The sequence below is a fragment of the Crocodylus siamensis genome, chromosome 1 (assembly GCF_052110815.1).
Source record: "Crocodylus siamensis isolate JL-2025a chromosome 1, ASM5211081v1, whole genome shotgun sequence".
In the NCBI taxonomy this organism is placed as follows: domain Eukaryota; kingdom Metazoa; phylum Chordata; order Crocodylia; family Crocodylidae; genus Crocodylus; species Crocodylus siamensis.
The window spans coordinates 55907294-55934425 of NC_143395.1; the positions used below are offsets into that span (position 1 = coordinate 55907294).

At 43.5% G+C, this 27132-nt stretch overlaps 1 protein-coding gene across 2 annotated transcripts in view; it reads left to right on the forward strand.

Annotated features, from left to right (window-relative positions):
• Nucleotides 1-27132, forward strand: part of COL19A1 (collagen type XIX alpha 1 chain) — a 424680-nt gene that overhangs the window by 280473 nt on the left and 117075 nt on the right. For both annotated transcript variants that reach the window (XM_090034633.1, XM_090034628.1), the window contains exons 19-23: nt 2690-2752; nt 3847-3891; nt 6299-6334; nt 7601-7654; nt 10852-10905. In XM_090034633.1, coding sequence (XP_089890759.1) covers nt 2690-2752; nt 3847-3891; nt 6299-6334; nt 7601-7654; nt 10852-10905 — 252 coding nt within the window. The remainder of the gene's footprint in view (nt 1-2689; nt 2753-3846; nt 3892-6298; nt 6335-7600; nt 7655-10851; nt 10906-27132) is intronic.

Genomic DNA, 27132 nt, shown 5'->3' on the forward strand with positions numbered 1-27132 from the left:
ATCCTCCGACAGAATGTTCTAGCCAGATTATGTCATGTTTCAGGGAAACTGAGCATGCGTTAGATTGGGGCTTGATTGTTTCTGCGCATGAGTAACACAGAAACTGGGTCATGCTTGATTGACAAGCCCAAAGGTCATGAAAAGGGCAGCTTTGACCCTGTATGGAGTTTTCCACTCTCAGCCAGCAGGTTCTTGCATTGGCAGCACCCATACTTAAACTATTGCTTCAACACAAAGGTTTTCTTAAATCTATTTTATTGAAGAGTCATTCTAAAGTAGTAACAGTGGAGGTCCTCAATATTTGAGATACATCTTTTTCCAAGAATCATGTTTCTCACCGTTGTGAGGCCACAGGAGTTCTTACGGCATCTTATGTTTCCCAATTAATCTGTTCTGGCAAAATATAGACCAGCTGTTTTGTTTGAAGAAATTAATCATTATTCAAGTCCTTTACAGTGCACAAACTTACTACTACTTTCAGCTGTCCACTATAAAGGGTTTAATGGCTTATTCATAAGCAAGTATCTTCTTAGCAGGTGAGTGCTAGATTTAGCATTTTATATGATAAAAAGAATGGCTTAATCTGAATATCAGTACCACATAGCCAGACTCTTTGGAACCACAATTTCAGACTCATTAGAGCTGATCCAAACCTACTACTGCAGCAAATAAAAGAGGTTCTATGAAGTTTATGGTATGGGGTGTTTAGTAAAACTCGTCATCACTGCTTCAACATTAAAAATCTCAAAGTCATAGGATGTGTAACTGTTCTTAAGGGTTAGGGTTTGTCTTTCTATCTTTGACCTAAATTTCTCTTTTGTCACTTTGTTACGGAGTCTGGCATGTGCTGGCTAGCATTCCACTTCACCTGGAAGGTGCCAAAAAGTCTCCTTACATAATTTTTACTGTTAGTAATTTGTGCTTTAAGTTGAAAATCCTTATAGAAATATAAGATGATATTCTCTATGAGGTTCCATGTATTATGAAATTCCCCTTTGTATAAGAAACGATGTCATGCTATTTTCCTTCATTTTATGCAGATTCTCAATTTCACAGGTTCTCACTGGATAAGTTTTTCATTGTGCTTTAGGTCATAATGACCTCCATTCTTCGGAAGCCTTCATATACCATTCTTTTCTGGGGGTATTTGTATGATTTATTTAAATTGGTACTTTTAGGAATCAGACAAATGCTGTGGTTGGCATAAGATAAACTATGGGGTCACTAAGTAATGCCATTGAAGGCTATTCATCTCTATCCATTTTCTGCATATTTACTCTTACTCACATCTGGCAGTTCTCTACTGACTTTTGTGTAGTTTCCATGGATATAAGTGAGCATGGAATTTGGCTTTTAATGTAATAATTTATGTACTCTAATACCACTTCAACTTGAAAACAGAACCTGCTTACAAGCATCATTAGACTTGCCACAAAATTCATCTTAATTTAACAATGTTACCAACATTGGAAGGTAAAAATCAGAGCCCACCAAAAAGGAACTAGAAGTATGTCCATAAGCTGTTTTAGACAATTTTCAAATAATTATCTTAATTCTAAAATAACCTGTTGTTACTTTCCCATTTAGTATGGGAAATTAAAACATAATAAAGTTTAATTTCTCTAGACGTACAATTCAAGGCAATCTCAGTATAAATCACAGCCTGTCTACAGCCTGCAATTTGTTCCCTTCACCATGGTGTGTTGCCGCTCAACAGTCTGCTGAGTGACATTGTCCATCTCTGAGGGTAATACCAATAATACTCTTTAGCTAGCAGGCAAGTGAAAATTCACAGGTTGTATAACTATTTAAATCCTCTGGTTATTGAACACAAAGTTTTCAGGATATAAACCAATATACAGACGGGTAAACTAAGGCATAGAAAGTGAGCTAACTTACCCAATAGGCTGTTAGCAGAACCGTGACTAAAACTAAGGTCTTCTGATTCCTAATCCAGCAGTCTTTCTAGTAGACCATCTTGCTCTTAATGTGCCTTTTTTCTCCTTTTGCACCATGTCTTCCCTCCACAGAATTAAAGCCAAATGTCATTCATTGTATATTTAATATATATTTACTTTGTACAAAAGGGTTAAATAGATACAGTACACTCTTCCAGCCAAATTACCTCAATATCATCTATTATTCTGAGAAACATCACAAATATACTGTCACTAATATTAATTCCATCTATTTCTATATCACTTTTAGGCTTTACCTATTTTAATACCATTCCCTGTTTTCATGCTAAACTAAACAAACAGTTCTTGTGGTACTTTTTCATGTTAGTGAAGTAATTCTTTGATATTTTCTGGTACACACAAAAAGTTTACTGTCACCATAAAAATAGTATTCATTCTGATGATTTAAGACAAAATCTCTTTCATTATAGCCATGCAACACTCCTCAACATAGGTGTTTTGCTCCCTACATACACATAGCACCTCCACTAGTGTTAATCATACATTGAATAGAAATATCTCCTGCATGGTAAAGAATACATTGTTATAGTCCTTTACTTTGATATATTGCTGAGTATCTTATTATCTTCTGTGTTTGATGGTTAAGTAGAATTTTAGAGTTTATACATATTAATGAATGAGTCAATATTTCAAAAGTTATTGTAACTATATATTAGTGTTATGTCATACTGTATTTTTATTAATTACATTTCATTTGCATTTGTTTACAGGGTGACTCACGACAACTAGGATTCCTTGGGGCTGTTGGACTTAAAGGACAAAAGGGAGAAATTGTAAGCCTTTCGGTCTCAGGGCATGACAAATTGCAAGATACCCAACTAGTTTGTTACTGCTTAATTTATCCAGTCCCGTTTATCTTGTTTATCCTAATATCCTTTAATAGAAGAAAAAATGTTATATTTGCCTGGGCCATTGGGCCATCGAGATCAGTTTGCAACCAGTATTTAACCTATGGTACTCACCAGTAAGTGAGCATAGTGTTGTCTGTAATAATGGTGTTGATCTGGCCCATCTCTCTGTTCCCAAAGAGAAAGTTCTACCTGGTTTCTGCAGCAGAAATCAGTGGTGGATCTTTCCTGGGAAATTGAAAGGGCAGCCAGCCAGAAGAATTTTCTCAAAGAAGGGGTGGAATTTATATGAGAGCAGGAGCCTCGTATATCTTCCTGAGACTGGCTCCAACAACAGCTAAAACCACATTGTTTGCAGTGGCATGGAGAAATTGCTGTAATACTTTTTTAGAATTCTATAAAGATTTTCTCTATTTGCTAGGACATAATAAAACAAGGGAGAATTTTTTTTCCGTTTTGCTTTTGTTTTTTTAACAGGGCAAAAGGACGTGCAAATTGTTTGGGATATGTTTATATGTCATATTGTCTGTTGAACCAACATGGGGAAATCATCAATATTTTTGCTAACACCAGAAAATATTGTTTTAAAAGTTCTTCTTTAGCAAAATGATGGAGTTTGTTGCACTAAAAGTATTAAAAAATGGAGATCACATAGCAGCCTAGATGCTTAGGAGTTAAAATTTATATCCAATTTTTTTACAGTATTTCATTAAAAAAATCTGTCTACTTTAAACTGTGAAATGTATATTTGCTGGTTGGATATACTTTTATTCTATGGAGGAAAAAGAAAATTCTCCATGGATATATGAAGTAGGGTCCAAGTACTTAGGATTCAGAAGCCCCCTTCTCTAATAGAAGACAGTAATTTTAAGTGACTCAAAGCTGGCAAAATCACAAATCTTAATTATGAGACAAGATTTTATACTTCATTTAAGGCAAAAAGCAGCTTGGGCCAGAGTGCTTTTCTCTGGATGTCAGAATGAAAATGAGATTGTAAATATTTTTTGTTTTCTTAATAGGGCCAGAAAGGAGAAATAGGCTTAACTGGTGCAAAAGGAGAAAAGGTAAAAAAATTAACTCATAATCTCACTTGTGATAGTTAAGTATTACTAGAATCCTTGAAACTGAAAAATCTTTGAAACTAGACTGTATATCAAGTAGAAGGACAATAGGCACAGGAAAATATGCTCTAGCAAGACAGTTTGCTTCTGAGAGGACAGCCCTCAGGCATGGACTAAGTCCATATATTCAAGGAGGTTAAGGAGAGATTAGATCACATTAAAAATGGCTACCTGAGCTAACTTTTTTGGCTAGGTGTTGATCTTACACTTAGACCCAGTCTCAGTGATAGGAAATTAATCTAAACCCATAACCATGCAAAAGTTGCCTTTGTGTAGAACAGTCTAAAAATGTATAATCCAATCCAAAATAGACCTGGATAAATGCACACTCCTTAATCGATCTGGGTTAGGCTGGTGAATGTACCCTGTACATCCCCAAGGCTGGGAAAACCCAGCCACTGGCCCCAGTCCCAGGGCTGTTGTTTTTTTCCTTGCCTCCTGGCACCATGCTATTTTAGCCCCCTTCTCCCCCCAACCTGTTGCTGCCCCCCCCCCCCCCCCCGCAACTCACCCAGACCCCTCTCCCCAGCCAAACCTGTAAATTCAGCAAATTGTTTAGGACATATTTCACTTTAAATATATGCTTATATCATTTGCTTTCAAAGGTATTCTTAAGGAAGTTGTTGAATAAGGATGGATTGTTGAATTGGGTCACAGACAGTATTGAACTTACCGCATCCTAGTTGTATGTAGCCCTAGGCACTGCTTGGCTGTGATACGGAGAATGTGATTGCTTTTTCTGCTGCACTACTTGCAAACATTGTGCCTCTGCAGCATTCTACTATGTTTGAGCTTTCTCTTCTGATACTAAGGGGTTAAGAGAAAAGAATCAAAGGTAGAGACTTAGAATAAAATAAGATGAATCTGCTTGCCAAATCTCGGACTGAATATGGGATTACTCACCTTCACATTTTATTTGTGGTGTAGGGGGGTTTTACAATTGAAGTATTTATGGTTTGGTTCTTGTTTCTTTTTTCATGCTTCTCTTCCTGCTTTCAGAACATGCTTTCTGAACCAAGAAGTATAAATTACATTTAAAAAATGAAAAGATCTCAGACTATAAGACATTGATTGCTGCTCAAAATAACAATACTTTTTATTTTCTTAAATTCCCACACTCAATATATAGATGAAAAAATGGAGTCCAAGCCATTATCAGAATTTGGAAATAGATTTTTTCAGTTTACCATCTTGTAGTTTTTGCTGGTACTTTCCAGTAGCAAATTCTATTAAACGATTATGTTCATTGCTACATAATGAACAAACTATAATGAAAGAAACAAACTATTTTTCTTTAAAAAATGTAAAGGTTCAGTTCTGTTCCCATTAAACCACCAGAAATGTTGGTATTGATTTGAACTGGTGGGAAGTCAGGCCCACGTATGCTATACTATCCACTAGTCCTTATACTTAAAACCTTATGCTTCCAATACACTTTATACAAATAGAAATCAGGTTTAGCCTGTTCATTTGAAACAGTAATGTTTTTGCATATTATAGATTTGCCAAACTGGGGGTTGGGTGGACATCAGTAAAGGCCTGGACAATTGGTAGCTTCATAGTTTGAATATTGTCATTAAACTCATCAGGTATTTATACGCATACTATTTTTCCAGAGACGCGCCAGAGATCCGCCACTTTGGAGCAGACTTGATTAATTAACTCTGCTCTGCATGCGAGCTGAGGCAAACTGCACTGCATCGCATGCAGTTGTATAAGTGGCAAAATGTGCATCAGCATGCAGAAAATGGTTGCGGTGAGCTTTTAAACTAAAGCACCTCTGAGGTTGTTTTAGTTCAAAAGCATTGCAGCCAACATTCTCTCAGCACTGATGCATATTTTGCTGCTTATACAACTGCACACATTGCAGTGCCAGGTGCTTTTCAAAACAGCTGGCACTGTGATGCATGCACGTGTAAAAATGCCCATCATTGCTGCAGGAAGCCGGTCATCTCCACTAGCCATCCACATATCCAAAAGCAATGATGATTCTTGCTTTTAAGAATTTTACTCATATTGTTATATTGCTAATATAGTCATCAATGCTTTTTTCTTGTAGATGTCTCTAATTCTGCCTTATGCTTTGTTTTGTGTAATATGTATGTGAACCAGACTTTAAAAAAATCAAACGGTAGTAGAGTTCCATTTTCTTATATTTTTATATTCTGTTTCAGCAATACTTCAGATGGACTTTCATAATTTTAAATGTTAGTTAAAATGATTTGTTGTCATTGAATACATATCAGTTATTTTCTTTATGCTTTGAAGGGCTGTCTTCCAAAAGCAGAGGAATATATTAACCATTTAAAATAGCCAAGTAACTGCTCACATTTTCTGTATACTACTATAGGGGGAGCTCACGGAAAAAGGAGAAAAGGGAGATCCAGTGAGTATAAGTAAAATTTAAAGACACTTTATACTTAGATTAGATTACCTCACCATATTTGAATTCAGAGCTTTTACCTTCATGCATTTTAATAGTTTAAGTGTCAGGAACAGCATGATTATGTTACTGTGAAACTCAGCTGTAAAAATGTCATCACAGGGTTCTACATTTGTTTTGTCTCAGCTATTTATATCAAATTCACTCACTTTTACCTATCAAAAGTTGAGATTTCAGAGTGCTGACTCCACAGAGTTAGAGACAGACTTGGGTACAGGGAACTTTACCCATTCCTATGCATCTCTATTGGGGCTGCTAGCATCCTTGTGCTTAGCTTTTCTGTGTTCTCCCTTTAATTTCTTCGGTGGAGTTTTGGATGGGATAAACTATTTGTATTTCATTAGTATTTGGGGGGGGTTATGCATATGTGTATATGTAGAATACGAAGTAAGAATTTAACAAAAGAGTGTGTCAACTAAAAAACAGCTACATTTAAAAAGGCCTATTAATTCATTTGGGAAGCTCTAAAAAAACCTTTCTAATAGTAGGCCATTCTTACGACCTTATTGTCTACACTTCACTTGTTTATTCCTTAAGAGTGTTTTCATGAAAACAAACTCCCCATTCTTTTAAGATTCTACTTATTCCTGTTGCTTGTTTTTATGTCATAGTCTTTTGTAATATACAACAGATATTAGTCATATTGCTTAATGCTCCTTTGAAAGTCACTCAGATAATATAGTTGTAAGCACATTATTAAAAACTATATAATATTGAATAGAATGTTAAAAGTAGCTATTCCAGAGAGTAATATGAAATCATACACAAGATATTGATTTCAGGTGAAGGATAAGCACCAAACCAGAGGAACTCCTAAGTAATACCTTGCTTTCATGCACATGTCCGTATGCAAAAAAAAAAACAAACAAAACACTATACACTCCACTGCAAGCAGAGCTGTTTTAAAATAATCTTTTTCAAAATTTCAGAGACATCAATAGCTCTTCCTGAAAAAAGTTAACATAAATTGTGTTAGCTAAATTAATATGATGGTAATTGGTAGACTATACAGTTAATATAGTTAATCTTAATTTAAATTTCAATTTACTATGATTGGACCTGTAATTTTCAGGGAGAAATTGGTGTGAAAGGATCAAAAGGCTTTAAGGGATTTTTTTCTGATTTGTGTACATATTAAATGCTATTATATGTGCAATGGTTATTCATGGATATACTATAGACGTAATTTTTTAAAAATAATTTACTTAGGGTGAAATAGGAAATCCCGGTCTACCTGGCCTCACTGGAAGTTCTGGCCCAGAGGTATGTAAAATATACTTATTAATATAACTTATAATGGTTTATTAATATGACCCTGAGCAAGATCCTGTCCTGCAGTCAACCTTTTTGGCACTTCTGAATCTGGTCTGGAGTAACAGTATCATGTCCAAATTTTGGCTCTAAATTTTGTCCTTTAATGTTCCCCATCTGTATGCAAGTAGACTCTGCCTTGATGGAGATTGTACCTGCCTGCTTTGAACATCCAGTCAAGCGCCACGCTTTTTTTTTTCTCCCCAATCTTGCCTGCCACAACTTTGATCTTATCCCAGTGGTGGGGTTAGACTATTGGCGTCTCTCATTCATAGGACCACTGGACGATGATCTTCTGCAAGGCTCCACCTCCCCTTTACCTCACCCTTACATCCCACCATGTTGAATCCTGATGATCTTCAGCCAAGTCCCTCCAACAGTTGAGGCTGCATGCCCTTTACCTAGCAGGCTATATAGTAGTCAAGCCAAAGGCCCACTTCGCCCCCTTACCCCTCACAGCCGACTAGCCCTGTCCGTAGCTGTAAACTACCTGGGCTCCTCACCCAGCAACCCCTCCAAAAGTGGGCAATGGAAAAAAACACACACAAAAAAATATCACCGATGAAGCAATATGAGATACTAAGGGATGGCCTTCGCCCCTTTTTATATCCTGCTCTCCCCAGCTGCCCTACTCCAACCGGCTCTAGCCCCTAAGACCCTTAACAAGCCCTTGACTGGGTCTGGGTCAACCTGTTGGCTTCTATGTCCTCCCCTCCACTCCTTATCGAGCCTGAGGATTCACTGTACCCCGGTGATCCCTCTTGGCGCGTCTTCCCCACGTCTCCTGGTGGGGTGGCTCTATACGGCTAGTGCCCGTCTTCCATCGCCCTTTCCGCTAACTGTACCCTTCAGCCCCCACCTGGGGTACCTCCTTGAGGCTGTCTGAGCCCTCTACGGTCACACCTGGTGTGGCATTCTGGCTTCTGCCGACTCTCCTGGCTCTTTGTGTGTAACTCTGGGTCTCAAGCCCCTCCTGCTCTCTTCTGTCTCCAGGTCTCAGCTCCTCTTCTGAGTAAGGCTCCTCAGCCCTCTCACCCCCTGCATTGCTGCCGGCAGTGTTTCCTCACGAAGTGCTTCACTCTCTCCTCCTGTGCAGGATGCAAATCCCCACGCTCCTCCCCTTCATGGGGAATCCAGGAGAGATTTCCCTTCTGGTGCTCCTGCTGGTCTCCTCCCCTGTTCCTTACTAGTGGCTCCTTTTATCTCCACCGGCCAGCTCCTGCAGCTGATGTTATCAGCTGGCCGCAGCTTTATAAAGACGTGGCTAATGAGCTGCTCAGGCCCCACTGCCGTTTCTGGCTTCGCCGCGGCTCTGGCTATAGGTAAAAGTTTTTCTGTTTTTTTTTCCCCTGCCAGCTCCTGCTCCCAGGGTTCTCCCCTGGCTCCTCGGGGTCTTCCCCCTTTTTTCTCCCCATGACAGAGATTTTGGAGGAGAAATCTTTTCTTTCAACTGCCGCTTCCTAGCTAGAGAAATACAACCCATCTTATTTCTACTCCTGAAAGTGCAGGCCTAACATCTTGGTGGGGAAAGTTCGATGAAAAACAAACCTCAGCATTCTCTTGACAAGAAAGAATCTAAATCCAATCTGTTCCTGGCCTGAGGAAAAAAACAGCTGCCAGCATTTCTGATTAATCTTGTTTGTCATCTGGGGCTTCAAATAAAAATCTATGTTCCTTCACTCTTAAAACAAGACTGCTTATGGTTCTTGGGTGATATGTCCTAAAATTCCTTAGCTCCAAGCACTAACTGCATTTCTTTTTTACCCTTCTAACTCAGAAAAGGGCTTTTTCTGATCAGTTATCAGTCCCAAGGCCTTAACAAAAATTGGAGTCTCTGCCTCAGCAGTCTTCAGAAAGTTCTTCATAATTCTTTGATGGTCTGTGTTCAAGTAATATAAGAAGGCTCTGTAACTACCCTAGTGTTGCCAGGAATATTCAGCCAGTTGATTTATCTTAGGAGCTTATATGATCTCCATAACTTAGTACTGAAGGCTGAGATTCAAAGAAAAACTTGGGAGATTAGCAGAAACTAGGGTGTGCAAAGCAGGCCTGTGACATCTGTAGGTATTATAGGGCTTGCTAGTACTGCCCTGCACTCATCTGCCTATCGGTGGCAACAGGGTAGAGCTTGGCTCTGGATCACCAGGTCTGCCAGGAAATGGATCTTACATTTTCTCGCCTGCCATGACTTTGATGACCTATATATTCCCAGAAGGCAATGCCCACAGTGATCCCGCCTGGTCTTGATCCCTTTGTCTTCTGTGGGGCTCCAAACTTCCCCTTTACCTCAGCCTAGCCTCTCCAGATGGTGTTTTACAATATTCTTCTGCAGCCAGGTTGCAGTGCTGCCTGTTGTAATCTTATCTGCCCCTACCCCAGGGATGATGGCACAGTCATTACATTAGCCCGGGATGCAGCTGACATAGGTTGGAGTTCCTACTCTGCCACAGCCTTGTTGTGTGACCTTTGGCAAGTCAGTTTGTTTCCTGTGTCTCACTTCCCATCTGTACAATGTATACATTTTATCTAGTGACTTGTTAATGCAAAATTTTTTGAATTTTTTGATCCCTCTGGTAATCTTCAGTAACCTTTAAAATAAGTTAATATAGTAAAAATTTATTTAACACCCTCTAAGCTGCATTTGGAGATACATCTTAGAATAGTGGTATGCATGACAGACAAATAAGTCATTCCTCTCAATTGAACACTAAAATAGATTCAGAATCCTGATTCAAGTTTTGTAGTCCAATGACTTGAGATTCTCTTGGTCTTGTTATGACTTCTGTGATCCAGGTTATTTTTTCAGTCTCTTCAGTACTAGTTGTTAGCCTTATGTGGATGTGCTGGCCAGATATACCATTGTTGCAAAATAGTCAACCTTTATTGACTAGAACAGAGCTATGACAGTTGATTCAAGATGAGGATCTGGCATGTAGTGAAAACCCCTGCTGTGGGCATGCTTTGAAAAATTAATTCCTTAATATGGAATGTTTTAAGCGTAGCAACACAAATCTCATTGGGCTAATGCAGAATAATCTAATTTAAAACTGTGCTGCTTTATCCAAGTAGAAATAATTTTAGTAGAAGGCATTTTGGCTTTATGTTCTTATTCAGGATGAATAAGCATATCATCTTGTGTTATATCACAGGGACCCCAGGGACCTCCAGGACCTATTGGACCCCGAGGACTTCCTGGAGATGTTGTAAGTATTGTGTAATTTTCAACAGACAGCAGAATTTATGAGAGTAGAGTATGAGATGATAAAATAATGCCATGGGAAACATCACTGTGCGGGCTTTTTATGAGGGATGATTTAGTAGTTGTCCCAAGGGACTTGGAACACATCCAAACTCTGCCTCAACTTAGACCATGGAGCTCTATAACTTGAATATCCTTTTTTTTCCTGTATATTACCATCCACAAAGCGTGGATCATACCACTAACACAGGAGAATCACATTTCAGAGCTTGCCTCCGATTGTTAAAGTAGCTTGGAAAGAATAATGTAATATCAGACAAAATTGGAAAAGTAGAAAGATTATGGTAATTCTAGATTTTTAAAACACAGAACCTAATTCTTACAATCTGCATTTTAAATCTGTGATTTGTCATTATCAACAAACTTTCCTTAAATGTGTCCATAATCATATAAACTTGTTTGTTATCTTAGCACCCTAAGTCAGTGGTATAAATAAAAAATGTAGTAGAAAGAAATGTATCCCTTCTATAGTTGCATTGAGAGAAGGCCAAATTAGCTCTCAGTGAGTGCATCTACACATGCAATTAAAGCAGAGTGATAAACTCTGGCTCAGATCGCACTGAAGAAAACTGCTCCCAGGACCACAGGAACTGATTGAGGAAAACTGCACAGCATTTACATATGCACTTGGGACCACAGCAGTTTGATATAGGGTGGAGCAGCCCCAGGCTGGCAGCAGTTCTGGGGGTTCAGCCGCAGGGTCTGGGTAGTGGTGATGAGTGGTAGAGGGGCTGGCTGGTGCTACAGGGCAGGGCTAGCTGGCAGAGAGCCCCTGCACTTTACATGTGCATGTGATCACACATAATTATTCTGCCATAAGATAGTACTGTCGGAGACACTTGAAGTACTATCTAAGATGATACTCGGCAGCATCACTGGGAGGGCAGGTTGGGTGGGGGGCTATGGAAAAGTTTGGGGTGGCAGCAGCCCCCATCCCACTGCTGCAGCCTGTCCCAAGTGCCAGGAAGAGCCTGGTGCTGCCACCTGCTTCAGCCTGCAGTGGCAGCCTGCTGTCTTCCCATGCACAGATCCAGAGGCACATGCCCCCTGGGAAGAGTCCAGCACAGCCCACCAGCTTGCAGCCTTCCTGAGGTGCTCATAGGAGCAAGAGCCATGCTCCACACCCCCATCCCATACCCCATACCCATTCACAGTTTCCTCTGCTTTGCTCCCTGCTGCAGTCCTGGGAGTGGCCAACAGGCTGCGCCGTACCCCTCCCCCTGCCCCTTCCCCTACAGACTCACCTCATCGCACCCCAAGCCTCCGCCTTTCCCCACTTTCCCCAGCCCATGCTGCAGCAGTCCCAGGAGCAGCCAACACCACCTGCCTGCAGCACAGCATGGCGCAGCCCAGGAGCTGATTGCATAAGAGCAAATTTACCTCACATATAACGAATTTGGGGTATAAAAAGAGTCATCACATAAGAGTGAATTTGTATATACAGAGCCCACATAAATCAAGGGAAGCCTGTAGTCCATTTTTATTTTTAACGAAACAAAGTAATAGAATCCTTTAAAAAAATGTCTTAATGGGTTTCAGTTGCTAAAAGGCCTATATAGAACAGAGAAATAACAGCATTTGATTATTCTTGGCAGATAGTACACAAATTTATTGTATTCACTTCTGAGTTCAGAGACTTTTTGCCTAATCAGTACCTAGAGAACACACCATAGCCCTTCCCCTCTTAGTGTTCCATTTTAAGAGGATTAAGGGTGGTACATACTTCATGCTTCTCAATTCATTTCAACTGCTATTGATTTGAGACAGAGTGCTTTATTGGTTCATGATTTTCAGGCCTACAGCATTGCTTGAAGCCTCTTCTGGCTTTCATCCCTTTTTTATGTTTATCGTTATTGTCTTATTTTTCTTTAAAAAACTTGGGACCTCCAAGTGGAGGGAGTCTGGATACCACAGGATGTGAAACTTCCTATCAACCTGCTCAGTCTCAGAGTGCTACAGAGAACAAGGTCGGTCTTGCTATACCACATACTGTCATGTCATGTATAGGTAATAATAGGCAACACCAAAGCAAAGTTCTATATTAACAAAGCACTGTGAGATCTTGCTCCTTATTCAGGGAAGATGATCACTTCTAAGAGTAGTGCATTTACCATCTTCTTGGTCTCCAGAACACCAAAGCAGACAGTCTCAATGAATTAAAGGCCCTTCACTGTGAGTGGGAATTCAAAGACTCAGTTCTGTATTCAGAACTTGCAGATGGGGCCATATGAAGATAGTTGTGTTTGCAATGGACATCCGGAGAAAGTGAAAATCCTTCTTTAGAGGAGGCCTTTGACTGGTCTCCATATTCCTTATTCTGTTGTCAGGAATTCTTCTATACACCTTCTTCCTGATTCCAAATTAAAGACTAGTTTATTAGGATGCTACACACACTCATCCCTCTTTCCCCCCTTAAAAACACCACCATGGGCACCTTTTGGTTCCAAGACTTTCTTCCAATAATCATAAAGGACTCCAAGAAAATATTTTCATCCAGATCCTCAGTCCTCTGCAGACTGAATGATGGCTGCTTCTCAGAAATAGAGAGAATGCTCTGTCCCAATCAGAATTATCTTTATTCATAGAAGAAAGATGCACTGATATGGCTAAATAATTCATATTCTCAGGATGATACCAGGAAAGAAGCCTTTTCATCTATTTTTTTCACCTGGTTCCTCTATTCCAAATTGACTGAAATACTTGATAGATCCTGACCATGTGGACTTGTCCATTAGCTTGGTCAAAACATACAATTAGCTTGGTCAAAACATGCATTTTCTCCCCATGTACTCCTGAAATTCTTCAAAGTTTTGTCCAAGATCTTTTCTCAGGTGAAATACCCTGTTCCACTTTTGAACCTCAATGTGATTCTCATGTTTCTAATGAGTTTCCCCTTTGAGCCCATGGTAATGTGTTCTTTGCTGCACTTGTCCATGAATATAGCTTTACCTTTGTTAGGAAATATCTCACCAAGGAGAGGCTAGCAAAATTCAATCTGCATGGTGGATTTTTCTTTTGTATCATCTATCCAGATCAATGCTGTGAATAATCCCTCAGGTATCATCTCAGTTCATTAAAACTCTCTCTGGGGCTCTATCATATCTTTAGGTGTATACTACTGATGAGGAGATATGAGTTCAGCTCAAAGGAGCCTTCTATCAAACTGCCTTGGACTCTTGCAGTACCTTGCACCACCACTTAAATGACTTGTTTAATGAGAACTCATCTGAAATGATCCCACCCATAGAAAAGAAACAGTCAGCTCTCCTTAAATATAAGTGGGGCCCTAACCACTCCAAATTGCAGGTTCTTTAAGAGATCCAGCAAAAGGTCAAACACTCAGTGAAACGTCGTGCAAATGATTATTGGCTACAACTACACGAAAGTATCCAGAAAGCTGCTGACCGGGGTGACATGCAAGCAATGTATGGAGGCATTAGGAAAGCTCCTGGGCCTGTTCCAAGGAAGACCATCCCTTTAAAATCCTCCACAGGTGAAGTCATCAATGATCACAATACACAGATGGATTGATGAGTTGAACATTACTCAGAACTCTCATGAAAATATAGTCCGTGACTTCTTTCTCAATACACTTGAAAACCTCTCAACCCTGACAGTGCTTGACCATGAACCTATTTTAGACAAAGTAGAAAAAGCCATTGATCAGCTTGCTTGTGGTAAAGCCCCAGGTGCAGATAGCATACTGGCTGAAGTTATTAAATACAGGAAATCCACCCTCCTCTTCCATCTGTATGAACTAACTATGTATGTGTTGAAGAGAAGATGAATTTCCTCATGAAGGATGCAAGCATAGTCACTCTATACAAAAACAAAGGTGATTTGAGCCACTGAAGTAACTATCATGGTATATCGGGGGGCAAAATATGGCCCTCGGGCTCAATCTGGCCCACCAGGCCATCTATCTGGCCCGCAAGGGCCCCTAAAAAAATTAGTAAATTAATATTTATTTGCTTCTGGCTGCCTGTCAAAGCTGACAAGAGACAGAGGCAGTAGGACCCAGGGGGAGCCCTCAGCTGAACTGAGCAGCTCAGCCCTGCCTTACCCCCAACCATTTCACTCTCTTCCTGCCCTTGCCAGATGGGGAAGCATGGGGCCCCACCAGTACATGTGTGTGTGCATACATGTACACAGGCAGAGGCTGTGTGTGTGTGTGTGTGTGTGTGTGTGTGCAAGAAGAGGCATTGTGTGTGCGTATGTGTAGGCAGGGGCAGAGTGTGTGTGTTTGTGTGCAGGCCGGGGCAGAGTGCACAGGCAGGAGCAGTGTGCATATGTGTGCAGGCATGGGCAGTGTGTGTGTGTGTGTGTGTGTGTCTTCATAGGGTGATTCCCACATGCGCACCCCACCATACACATGCACCCATACCCCCCCTTGCATTGCCAAACACACAGATCTCCACACCCCTTAAAACACCGCAGCCACTTTTCCCCCCACACAGTCCCCCACAAGCCCCATATCCACCCATACCCCACATACCCAAACACCCACAGCCCCCAACAAACCTATACACCCCCCCACAATATACAAGAGTAAGACTTCATTTTAAACTATTGTGCAATTACCTCTGTGTACACTACACAAACACAAGTAAATCAGGACAGAAATATTTTCTGAAATCAAAGTAATGAATGTTGTAGATGTTTGCTATTTAAAATATAATTTGGTATTTTTCTGGTTCCAAGATGGTAAAACCCCTTACTGAATCTTGGACCTCTTACTGAAAGGAGTACTTCTGGGGGCAACGGGAACGACTTCGGGTGGCAAAGGTCAGGGGTTAGGAAGCGGGACTTCTGGTCACAAGTTGGTAACCGGGGGTGGGGCACCTGTCAAGAGGCAGGGCTACCCATGAGGACTTTGACAGCTTGCCAAAACTCGGTAAGCAAAATAATTGCCTGAAATAATTGCCTGCCCCTGTAGTATATCCTTATATGGACAATTCAAAGTTGTCCTGCTAAGCCTGGAGACCCTTGCAGACAGAATTTCAATGTCAGTCTCACCAAAGTTTTTGATCTTGTCAGCAGAGATGGTTGCCCTCCTAAGCTCCTGAACATCATCGTTCCTTCTAGGTTGGTGTGCGTGGAATGGTGCAGTTTGATGGGTCACATTCAGAAGAATTTGAAATCAAGAGTGCTGTCAAATAGGGCTGTGTCCTAGCTCCAACACTTTTTGGCATTTTCTTTGCTGTCCTATTCAAATATGCATTCAGTGTCTGTTCAGAAAGAGTATACCTTTGGACCAGATCTGATGGGAAACTCTTTAACTTTGCTCACCTTAAAGCAAAAATAAAAATCTGAGAAGTTCTTACCTAGGAAATGCTCTTTGCTGATGACTCAGCAATTGTTAGTCATTCAGAAGCAGGACTGCAAAATCTCACGGGTCACCTTTCTTGTGCTTGTGATGTTTTTTTTGGTCTGACTATTGGCCTTAAGAAGACAGTAGTCATGGGTCAGCAAGTTGACTTCCCTCCCAAAGTCAGAATAAATGATAAAAGCCTGGAAGCAGTTGAAAAGTTCACTACTTGGGCTCCATCATCTCACAAAATCTTGGCTTGAAAGCTGAAATCAATGTTTGCATTGGAAAGGCAAGCAACGCCATAGCTAAACTTCGAAAGAGAGTTTGGAAAAACAGAGTGCTCACTCTATCGACAAAGATGTCTATCTACACCACTTGTGTACTTAGCTCTCTATTGTATGGCAGTGAAACATGGACTCCTTATGCTAAGGAAGCAAGAAAACAGAACCGTTTCCATCTTGGATGTCTCTGCCATATCCTGGGCATAATATGACATGACAAAATCTCCAACTTCACTGTTCTGGAACAGGCCAGGATACCTAGTATGTTCGTGCTCCTGAGACAAAGACACCTCTGTTGGTTAGGATATGTGAATCATATGAGTGATGGCCAAATTCCCAAAGACACACTATATGATCAGCTGGCCACTGGCAAACATCAACTTGAAATAAGGCCTACATTGCTTTGAGATGGAGAGGGTCAATGAAGAGCTAGAGAAGAGGCATCAGAGGCAGGCAAGACAAAACAAAACAAAACAGTACTTGGTATGCCACTGCAAGCTCTACTGAGTTTGTATGTGCAACTTGCCTGAGGATCTGCCCATCATGCATCGGACTCCTCAGTCACTCAAGAAGCTGTGGTGGTACCCGATAACCCACCAAAGGTGCTGTCTCCATGGTCTTCTGAGACCAATGGCTGCCAGTGACATGATTCTTCTGAAACATAATTTCTCCAGAGTTGAGGCATTGTTATGGACATTCCCTTTGCCCTTCTATCTGTTTAAGACTAAAATATTCTGAAAATTTCTGTGGCTGTAGTCTCTTTACTGGAGAAATCCAACAGCACAGCAATGTCAGCAGTAGTAAGAGCTCATTTTAGTAAAGCCCAGGCAACTTCCATTGCCTTTTTTCACAATGAGCAGAGCTGATTTTCCCCTTGTTCAGTTTCCCTAGATGGCAGTTTTCTAGCTATCTACCATAACTATAGTTTTCTAGCTATCTGCTTTTAACTGCAGTTTATGCAAGAAATGTTTATGTGTGCACACGTAGACTGAGCCTGTGTAGCAGTAGCTCTGTGCGTGTGTGTGTATGCAGCTACATGTGTGCATGCATAAGACCTGGAAAAATAACAGGGGAGGAGTTCTAGAGCAGTAGGGCTGGAAGGGACCTTAAGAGGTCATCTAGTCCAATGTCCTGCCTGAAGCAGGATCATCACTATACAAACCAGTATCTAAATCCTACATAAGACTACCCTGACACAACACAGACCTAACGTACTAAACTGCCACAGGTAAAGCAGGGGAACCATGGCAGTCAACATCCTGCTTCTTTGAAATGTTATCAATATATGCTGAAGAGATCCCAGGTAGAGGGCCATGCCCCCCTCTACAGAGGAGGGCACAACACCCCACAATCCATACCAATCTGACCACGGGGTAAAATTACTTTCTCACCCCAGATATGGCAATAGGTCTGACCCTGAGTAAAGGGGTAAGACCCTCTAGCCAGGAACTTCTGATTTTATTCCCAGCACGAGCGTTGGCACACCCTAGGAAAAGTCCCTAGTCTTGGTTGTAGTCAACACCCAACGCATCTGAGAAAGGCTTAATAATACCCTGACACATGTAGCAAAAAGTTGGTGGGGTAGCCAGCAATTCTCAGAAGTATGAAAAATTGGGAAATATTCATCCCTGACCAGTGGTTGTCCAACTTCGTCTTGAACCTTTCCAGTGATGGAGAGTCTACAGCTTCCCTAGCCAGTCTATTCCACTGCCTCTCTGTTCTAACAGGCTAGGGACAGAAGTTGCAACTAAACTGGTTTAAGTTATCAGAAACTGGTTTAAACCTACAACAGGACAAAATCTCAGTGCACATAAACCAGTTTCAAAATGGCTGAAACTCATTTAAGATAAACCTGGTTGAAGGTAGTATCAGACTTAACTTACTGAGGTCAAACCAGTTTGTGGAACTCCTGTCCCAGACCCCTCTGAAGAAGTTTTTCCAGCTATCCAATCTAAATTTACTTTGCTGTATCTTCAAGCCAATGACATATGTCCTCCTTTCTGCAGCAGCCCTTTTGTATGGCAGCCTTTCAAGTATTTGAAGACTGCTCTCATATCCCCTCTTAAGTGCCTTTTCTGCAAGCTAAATGTCTCAGCCTCTTCTTGTATGACTTGCCTTCCTCCCCTTGATCATCTTTGCTGTCTGCCTCTGGACCCTGTCTAACTTCTCCACATCCTTTTAAAAATGTGGAGCCCAGAACTGCACATGGTACTCCAGATGAGGCCTAACCAGTGCTGAGTAGAGAGGCACTATCACCTCCCATGTCTTGCACCTAATGCTTCTGTTGATGCATCTCAAAATTGCATTCGCTTTTTGTGTGGCTACATCACACTGCAGACTTATATTGTGTCTGTGGCCTACTAACACCCCCAAGCCCTTTTCCATAGAGCTGCCATCCAACCAGGTGTACCCCATTTTGAATTTGTGTTTATTCCTCCTGAAGTATAACACCTTGTATTTGTAGGCATTGAGCTTCATCTTGTTAGCTCCACTAGAAATCTCCAGATATTTTTACATGGACCTATTAATAATTCTTCTTTGCTTACAACTATTGGGCCAGTTATCTATCTACCCTATTGTAGTTTTATCTAGCCCACGTTTCTCCAATTTGTTTGAAAAGGTTATTAGCCTTGCTGATATCCAGATACACTATATCTACAGCATTCTCTTCATCCACCCAAAAAGTTACTTTGACTAAGACAGATCAAGTTTGTTTGACATGATTTGTTTTTCATAAGTCTATGCCGGCTGCTTGTGATCAGCCTCTCCTTCTCTAGATGCCTTCCTTAGAATATGCTCCAACTTCCCAGGTCTGTAGTTTCCTGGATCCTATTTTTTGGGTTTTTTTTAAAAAGGGGCACTTTTCCAGGCTTCAGGTATGTGGCCTGTCTCCCATGAGGACCCTCCCATGTTTTAGTGCCAATTAGATAAGTGGCTAGGGCACTTGCCCAGGAAGCAAATGGCTTAGGTTCTAAGCTGTCTATACCCAGCAGGGACTTGAATCTGCATCTCTCACCTCCCAGCTCCTGGGCCCTTTTCCAGACCCTTTTCTGGTGCTCCTTTCTAGGCTGTCTTCCTTCCTCTGTTCTTACCTTTTGTCTTCTAATTACTCACTCCACTGTTCTATGCTGTCCTTTCACAGCATCTGATGCAGTGAACTCAAGTTCACAAAATCTTGTGCTCTATAGATATGTTAATAGTTCATTTATAACAGTTTGTTATGCTTTTGATACCTGGGGCAGACTTTTTTGTCTTTATTAAAATTTGCACCGCACTTCACTCGTAAACCCATAAAGGGAGATATGTGTGTATGTAATTTTTTTTTCAAAATACAACCCATTCTGTTCCCCTGCCAAAGGAACTCTGAACACAAGTGCTGAGATGTATAGTTAAAAATTACACCAAGTACATCTTTCTTCAAGCAAAGGATTAGTCCCTATACCGGGGATTTTTAACCGTTTTAGTCTCAAGGACCCCCTTCAGAACTTTTTGGAATTTCCCAACCCCTGGACTGTACCTTAGGAGGTAACAGCAGCCCCTGCTGCTCCTGCAGGGTCTGACACAAAAATGACCATGCACACAACCCCTCTAACCAACCCTGGGATGGTGGGAGGAGTGGAAGGAATGAGCTGGGGTACAAAATGTAGCTCAGTCTGTGCATTTGTCTGCCCTTTCAGAGCATGCTGCTGAGAGAGTTGTTGGGCAGGGAAAGGGAGGGTTTCCATCACAGGGGCTCCATGGGGGCAGGGGACATGGGGGAAGATGGCAGGAGTATTGTCCAGAGGAGAAGCTGCAGGTGCCACTGAAGCAGCTGGGGCAGGTGCAGTGTGCCAGATGGGGTTGGAAAGCATTTACCTCTTCACACAGGGAGAGATTGCGATATACTTCCATTGCTCTCACAACATAGTAGAGTGTCCCAGCACATCCTTTCAGTATACTGGTTTTTAGGGTGTATATCTACCCTGCCTTCTTCCTTCCCCATAGCCATGGGTTTCTAGCTAGCTACATTTTTGTGACTTAAATACAGGTGCACATTCATAATGGGCACATGTACATAGCCATATATGTACCTAGCCAGTTCAAAGGCTAGTGCTCATACTCAGTCTGCCTGTGCACACTCACATATCTACATAGCATGGGCCATAATATCACTACTGATGTACAAGTTCTACCACTGCCTCTTACATTGTTAGAAAGCTGCCATTTAGACAAGCAGAATTCAACCCTGTGTCTTCTTAATTGATAATTTCTTGGCACCCACCTGAAGCTCCATTTATGTCTTCACTAAGGACTGTACAATTATAGAAGTTTGCAGTGAGGAGGCTGAATCTGGTGAAATTCCTTCTTTGAATTATTTAAGATGTTTTGTCTTTCTGCATATCTGCATCCACCCTCCTCTTCCACTTCCTTATGGTAGCATGCAACTTTAAACTTTGAGAGAAAACTGAGGAGCAGAAAATGAGCCCAGCCCCCCTGAGAATATGGAACACAAGGAAGGGAAAATGGGGGTGAGGGGTTCTGCTAAGGCAAGAAGTCTTTGAATTCAAGTGCTCTGATACATACATCCCTACATGTGGATGTGCATATAGTCAACACAGGTCCAAGAACTCCAGTTACTAGTAACTTCTAGGGCTGTGTGAAATTTCAGTAGCTGATTTGATTAGGAGGAGATTCAGCCCAATTCAGCAGCCCAATCTCCAAATTGAATTGGGAGACGCATTAAAAGGTCTGAATTGATTCAGAAGCCTCCAAATCAATTCAGAAAAGATTCAGAAAGATTCAAAGATTCAGAAGGCAGACATGCAGGAAATAGAAACTGAGAAAGGTGGGGCGGGGGCAGGGGGAAGATTGCTCTAATATTGACATCTGTAGCTGGCCAGTGACTGTGATCTTTCCCTGAGTTCCCTCCCAATCACAGTGCTCCGCGGGAGGGATGTAGAAACAACATATAAGGTTGCATAGGAAGTGATCTATTCTTTTTGTGAGCTGTCTCTCTCTTGGACCAGCAGTGTCTGAAAGGCTCTGGCTTGCCATCTAGTCTCATGGTAGCAAGCTAGTCTCTCTTTTGTTTCCCTGACAGTGTCATCACTGTTCACTGCAGGAAAGCACAACATATATTACAGACACATGCATATTTTGCAGCACACCAAGCATTATGAAGCATGCGGAAAAGATAGGTGCTAGGTCTTCTAGCAGAGGATGGAGAGGGGGCAGAGGGAGAGTTGCAAGTCCCTGTCCCCCCCGCCACCAAACACAGATTCACCCTCTTTCCTGGCAGCAATGAGTCTTCTGCTGCTCATGGGAGAAAGGAGAGAGTAGCAGTGTTTGCACCTGCACCACCTTCACTAACGCCAGCAATGACAGTCTCCACCCCAATTTGAGTTCCCAACATAGGCCTTCCAGTGCCAGAGGAGGAGCTGGATCTGCAAGCAGTGGAGCTGAATGCCATAGCTAAGAAAATTTTGAGGAAGGAGGGGGGATCTGAGTTTGTGCTCCACACCCCTCAAAGTTCACTTAGAGGTTGGTCTCTTCTGGAAGGTACTTTGGAGGAGGTTGTAGGGGAAGGTGGCTGAGCTCCTCCTCCTGTTGTGTCTCTGGCTGGTAAGGAGGGGGATAAGGCAGGAACCCCACCCTCACCCCAGAAGTGGCAGGGGTAGTGCACTGTGGGATCATTTTGATGTGGCAGATGATTCCAGGTATGCTACAGAGAACAGCCACGTGCATGATCAGAGGTCAGGAAAACAGACCTTACGACAACAGGCTGAGACCCATGGGGCTCTTTAGCCTGGAAAAGCGGAGGCTCAGGGGTGACCTGATGGCCACCTATGAGTTCATCAGGGATGACCACCAGTTCCTGGGGAATGTTTGTTCACCAGAGCATCCCAAGGGATGACGAGGTCGAACGGTCATAAACTACTACAAGACCGTTTCAGGCTGGACGTAAGGAAGAATTTCTTTACTGTCCGAGCCCCCAAGGTCTGGAACAGCCTGCTATTGGAGGTGGTTCAAGCACCTACATTGAACACTTTCAAGAGCAAATTGGATGCTTATCTTGCTGGGATCCTATGACCCCAGCTGACTTCCTGCCCTTTGGGTGGGTGGCTGGACTCGATGATCTTCTGAGGTCCCTTCCAGCCCTAATGTCTGTGAAATCTATGAAAGTCCTGCATTTGGGATGGAATTACTGCATGCACAAATACAAACCGGGAAATGACTGGCTAGGCCGCAGTACTGCAGAGAGGGACCTGAGGGGTTACAATGGATGAGATGTCCAAAAAATAATCACATTGGAATGAATGGGTTGACCCGTTGTTGGAAAAATCCCCCATAGAAATGCATGGATTGATTAGGTGTCCAAATAAACTCCCATTGGAATGAACAGGTTGACGAGGTGTCCAAAAAATCCCCCATAGGAATGAATGGTTTGACCTGTGGTCGGAGAAACCTTCCACAGGAATGCATGGGTTGACGAGGTGTCAGAAAAAACTCCCATTAGAATGAACAGATTGACCTGTTGTCACAGAAACCACCCATGAGGAATGCATGGGTTGACCTGTTGCCCAAAAGATCTCCCATAGGAATAAATGGGGTTGACCTGTTGTTGAGACACCCACAGAAATCTATAAGGGGGTGCTCAAAAACCATTAGCTGACCATTCAAACCACAAGGGCAGATACATTTGGTGAATCATCTTGGTAGTCAGGCCAGATGCCATTTCAGAAAGGTACCTGCAGATATATAGGGAGAGGGTAGTTGCAGCTGGCCCATTACTGAAAGTCTCCCAGGGGATGAGTCTGCACGCTTTCCCCAGTCCTGGAGCTCTGCCAGGAGATAAGCCCAAGGGTTCATGCCAGGTTGCAGTTCCGGGACTCCAGTCACAATTCCATGTTTACCCCAGTGAACCGACCCTGGGGTGGGGAGGCTTGTACACTTCTGTAGGGCCCTAGCAGGTGTATGGGTCCCTGTGGTTGGTGCCCAGTGACTCCTCAAAGTGGACAGAGCCATTGGCTTCCCCCACCCAGGGCATGGGGGAGCCCATGCGCTCAGGCAGAAACCCAGAAGTCTGGCCTGGGATGAGACCCATGGCCATCCCGGGTTGCAGTTCCAGGAGCCTGAACATAGATTTCATAGATTTCATAGATTTCATAGACATTAGGGCTGGAAGGGACCTTGGGAGATCATCGAGTCCAGCCCCCTGCCCAAAGGGCAGGAAGTCAGCTGGGGTCATAGGATCCCAGCAAGATAAGCATCCAATTTACTCTTGAAGGTGTTCAGTGTAGGCGCTTGAACCACCACTCCGCTGGCAGACTGTTCCAGACCTTGGGGGCTCGGACAGTAAAGAAATTCTTCCTTATGTCCAGCCTGAAACGGTCTTGCAGGAGTTTGTGACCGTTCGACCTCGTCATCCCATGGGACGCTCTGGTGAACAAACGTTCCCCCAGATCCTGGTGGTCACCCCTGAGAAACTTATAGGTGGCCATCAGATCACCCCTGAGGCTACGCTTTTCCAGGCTAAACAGTCCCATGGCTCTCAGCCTGTCATCGTAAAATCTGTTTTCCTGACCTCTGATCATGCGCATGGCTCTCCTCTGGACTCTCTCAAGCTTCTCCACATCCTTTTTGAATTGTGGAGCCCAAAACTGGACGCAGTACTCCAGCTGCGGCCTCACCAAGGCCGAGTACAAGGGGAGAATGACGTCCTGGGATTTGCTTGAGAAGCATCTATGGATGCAAGCCAGCATTTTGGTCGCTTTACTAGCCGCAGCATCGCATTGGAGGCTCATGTTCATCTTGTGGTCAATGATGACCCCCAAGTCTTTTTCTTCTGTAGTGCTAACCAACGTAGCACTGCCGAGCCTATAAGGGTGCTGCAGGTTTTTCCTCCCAAGGTGGAGAACCTTGCATTTTTCGGTGTTAAACACCATGAGGTTCTCGTCTTCCCATTTGCTGAGCTTGTCCAGGTCAGCCTGGATCACCCGCCTATCTTTTGGCGTGGATGCTTTGCCCCAAAGTTTGGTGTCATAGGCAAACTTGGCCAGTCCACTCCTGACTCCAATGTCCACATCGTTAATGAAGATGTTGAACAGTATGGGTCCCAGGACAGAGCCTTGAGGGACCCCACTGGTCACAGGGCACCACGATGAGTGACTGCCATCAATCACAACCCTCTGGGTCCGATCACGAAGCCAATTTCCCAGCCAGCGGATCGTGGTGGAGCCAAAGCCACAACCGGCCAGTTTGGCCAAGAGGTGATCATGGGATACCAGATCAAAAGCTTTTTTGAAGTCAAGATATATGACATCAATCTGTTCTCCCTTGTCCAGGTGATAGGTCACCTGGTCATAGAAGGAAATGAGATTGGTCAAACAAGACCTACCCTTAACAAACCCATGCTGGCTGTCCCTTAGAATGTTAGCCTGGGCCAGTCCCTCAAGGATGGCCTCCTTAATAAACTTTTCTAAGATCTTCCCCAGGATAGAAGTCAGGCTAAGGGGCCTGTAGTTAGCCGGATCCACTCTCCTCCCTTTCTTGAAGATCGGCACCACATTGGCCTTCTTCCAGTCTTCGGGCACTACACCAGAGCGCCAGGAGTTTTCAAAGATCTGTGCCAGGGGCTGGGCTATGACGCTCGCCAGCTCCTTGAGTACCCTGGGGTGCAGGTTGTCAGGGCCAGCTGACTTGAAGGTATCCAGCTTCTCAAGGTGTTCCTTCACGAGGTCAGCATTGATGGAGGGTAGGGGATCCCCCTCACCCAGATTTCCCTGTCCCATAGCAGGCATGGGCATCCCGTGTGACTGATGAAAGACTGACGCAAAGTACCTATTTAATAGGTTGGCTTTTTCCTGGGTGTCAGTTGTCAGTTGCCCCATCTGGTTTAGCAGGGGTCCAACATTGCCCTTGCTTTTCCTCCGGCTCCCCACATATCTGAAAAAGGACTTTTTGTTGTCCTTGATGCTTGAAGCTAGTTGGAGTTCAGTTGCAGCCTTGGCTTTCCTGGTTTGGTCCCTGCAGGACCGGACCAGCGCGGAGTAATCCTCCTTGGAGGTGAATCCCATCCTCCATCCTTTGTAGGCTTTCCTTTTTAGCCACAGTAGGTCCACTAGGTCTCTGGAGAGCCAGGAGGGCTGCTGTGCCTTCTTGCTGCCTTTCCTCCGTGTTGGAATAGATTTAGCTTGTGCACTGAGGATCGCTTCCTTGAGAAGCAACCACTCTTCTTGAACTCCCATCTCCCTGGGGTCATGGTCCCTGAGGGCTTTACTGACTAACCTCTTGAACTTGTCAAAGTCAGCTTTTCTGAAGTCAAGGACTTCTGTGTTGCTGACTGACTTGCCAGCTTTACGGCGGATGGTGAAGGTGATCAGCTCGTGGTTGCTGTCACCCAACTTCCCATCAATCACTAGGTCGCCGATTAGGTTGTCCCCCGTAGCCAGTACCAGGTCAAGCAGCGCTTTGCCTCTCGTTGGCCCATAGACTTCTTGAGTCAGGTAGAGGTCATCCACGCATGAGAGAAAGCTTTGCGCCCGCTCAGATTTAGCTGAGTGATCTTCCCACGAGATGTCCGGGTAATTGAAGTCACCCATGACAACCAAGGTCCTGGAGCAAGCGGCCTCAGTCAGTTCCTGGGCGAACTCCTGGTCAAGCTCAGGACTTTGAGTGGGAGGTCTGTAGTAGACTCCCACCGTTGTGTCCCCTGTGCCGAATTCCCCACGAATTTTTACCCAGAGGATCTCTAGCTGTCCATGTCGGTCACCAACATCAGCTTGCAGGGACATGTAGCTTTCCTTCACATAGAGAGCTACACCCCTGCCCCTTTTGTCAACACGATCCCTCCTGTACAGGGTATAGCCCTCTATCCCCGTGGTCCAGTCATGGGTGGAGTCCTACCAGGTCTCTGTTATCCCAATGACATCATATTTCTTTGCACTGAGCAGGAGGACGAGCTCGTCCTGCTTGTTGGCCAGGCTCCTGGCATTAGTGTACAGGCAGTACACTTAGTGCCCAAGGGGACACTTGCCTTGCCCACAGATTGTGCCAGGGCTGAGGCAGGGGTGGGCTCCCTTAAGTGCCTTGGTCCGCTGGCTTTGCAAGGGTCGCTCAGCGGGCCAACATTGGCAGTAGTCCCCCCATCCCCCAGCGGGCTTACTTTAAAGCCCGGTGGAGCAGGTCAGCCAGCCTGGCTGAGAAGAGCCTCCTCCCCAGGGGAGAGAGGTGGAGGCCATCTCTTCCCAGCAGCTCGCTGCCTCTCTCACCAAAGAGCAGGCTGTGGTCATGGAAGCCAAAGCCTTCCCGATAACACCAGCGCCGCAGTCTTTGGTTCACTGCGTGGATCCTCCTCTCCCTCCTCAGCCCATAACCCGAGACTGGGAGGATCGATGAAAACACCACCTGAGCTCCCAGACCCCTAAGCCCCGCTCCCAGCTCCCTGTAGCGCCTCATGACCTGGCTGGGGGTGCTCCAAGCCGTGTCATTGGTGACCACATGAATAAGGAGCATGGGGTAGTGGTCTGTGGGCCGGAGGAGCTGTGGGATCCTCTCCACAATGTCTCAGATGCGGGCCCCCGGGAAGCAGCAGACTTCC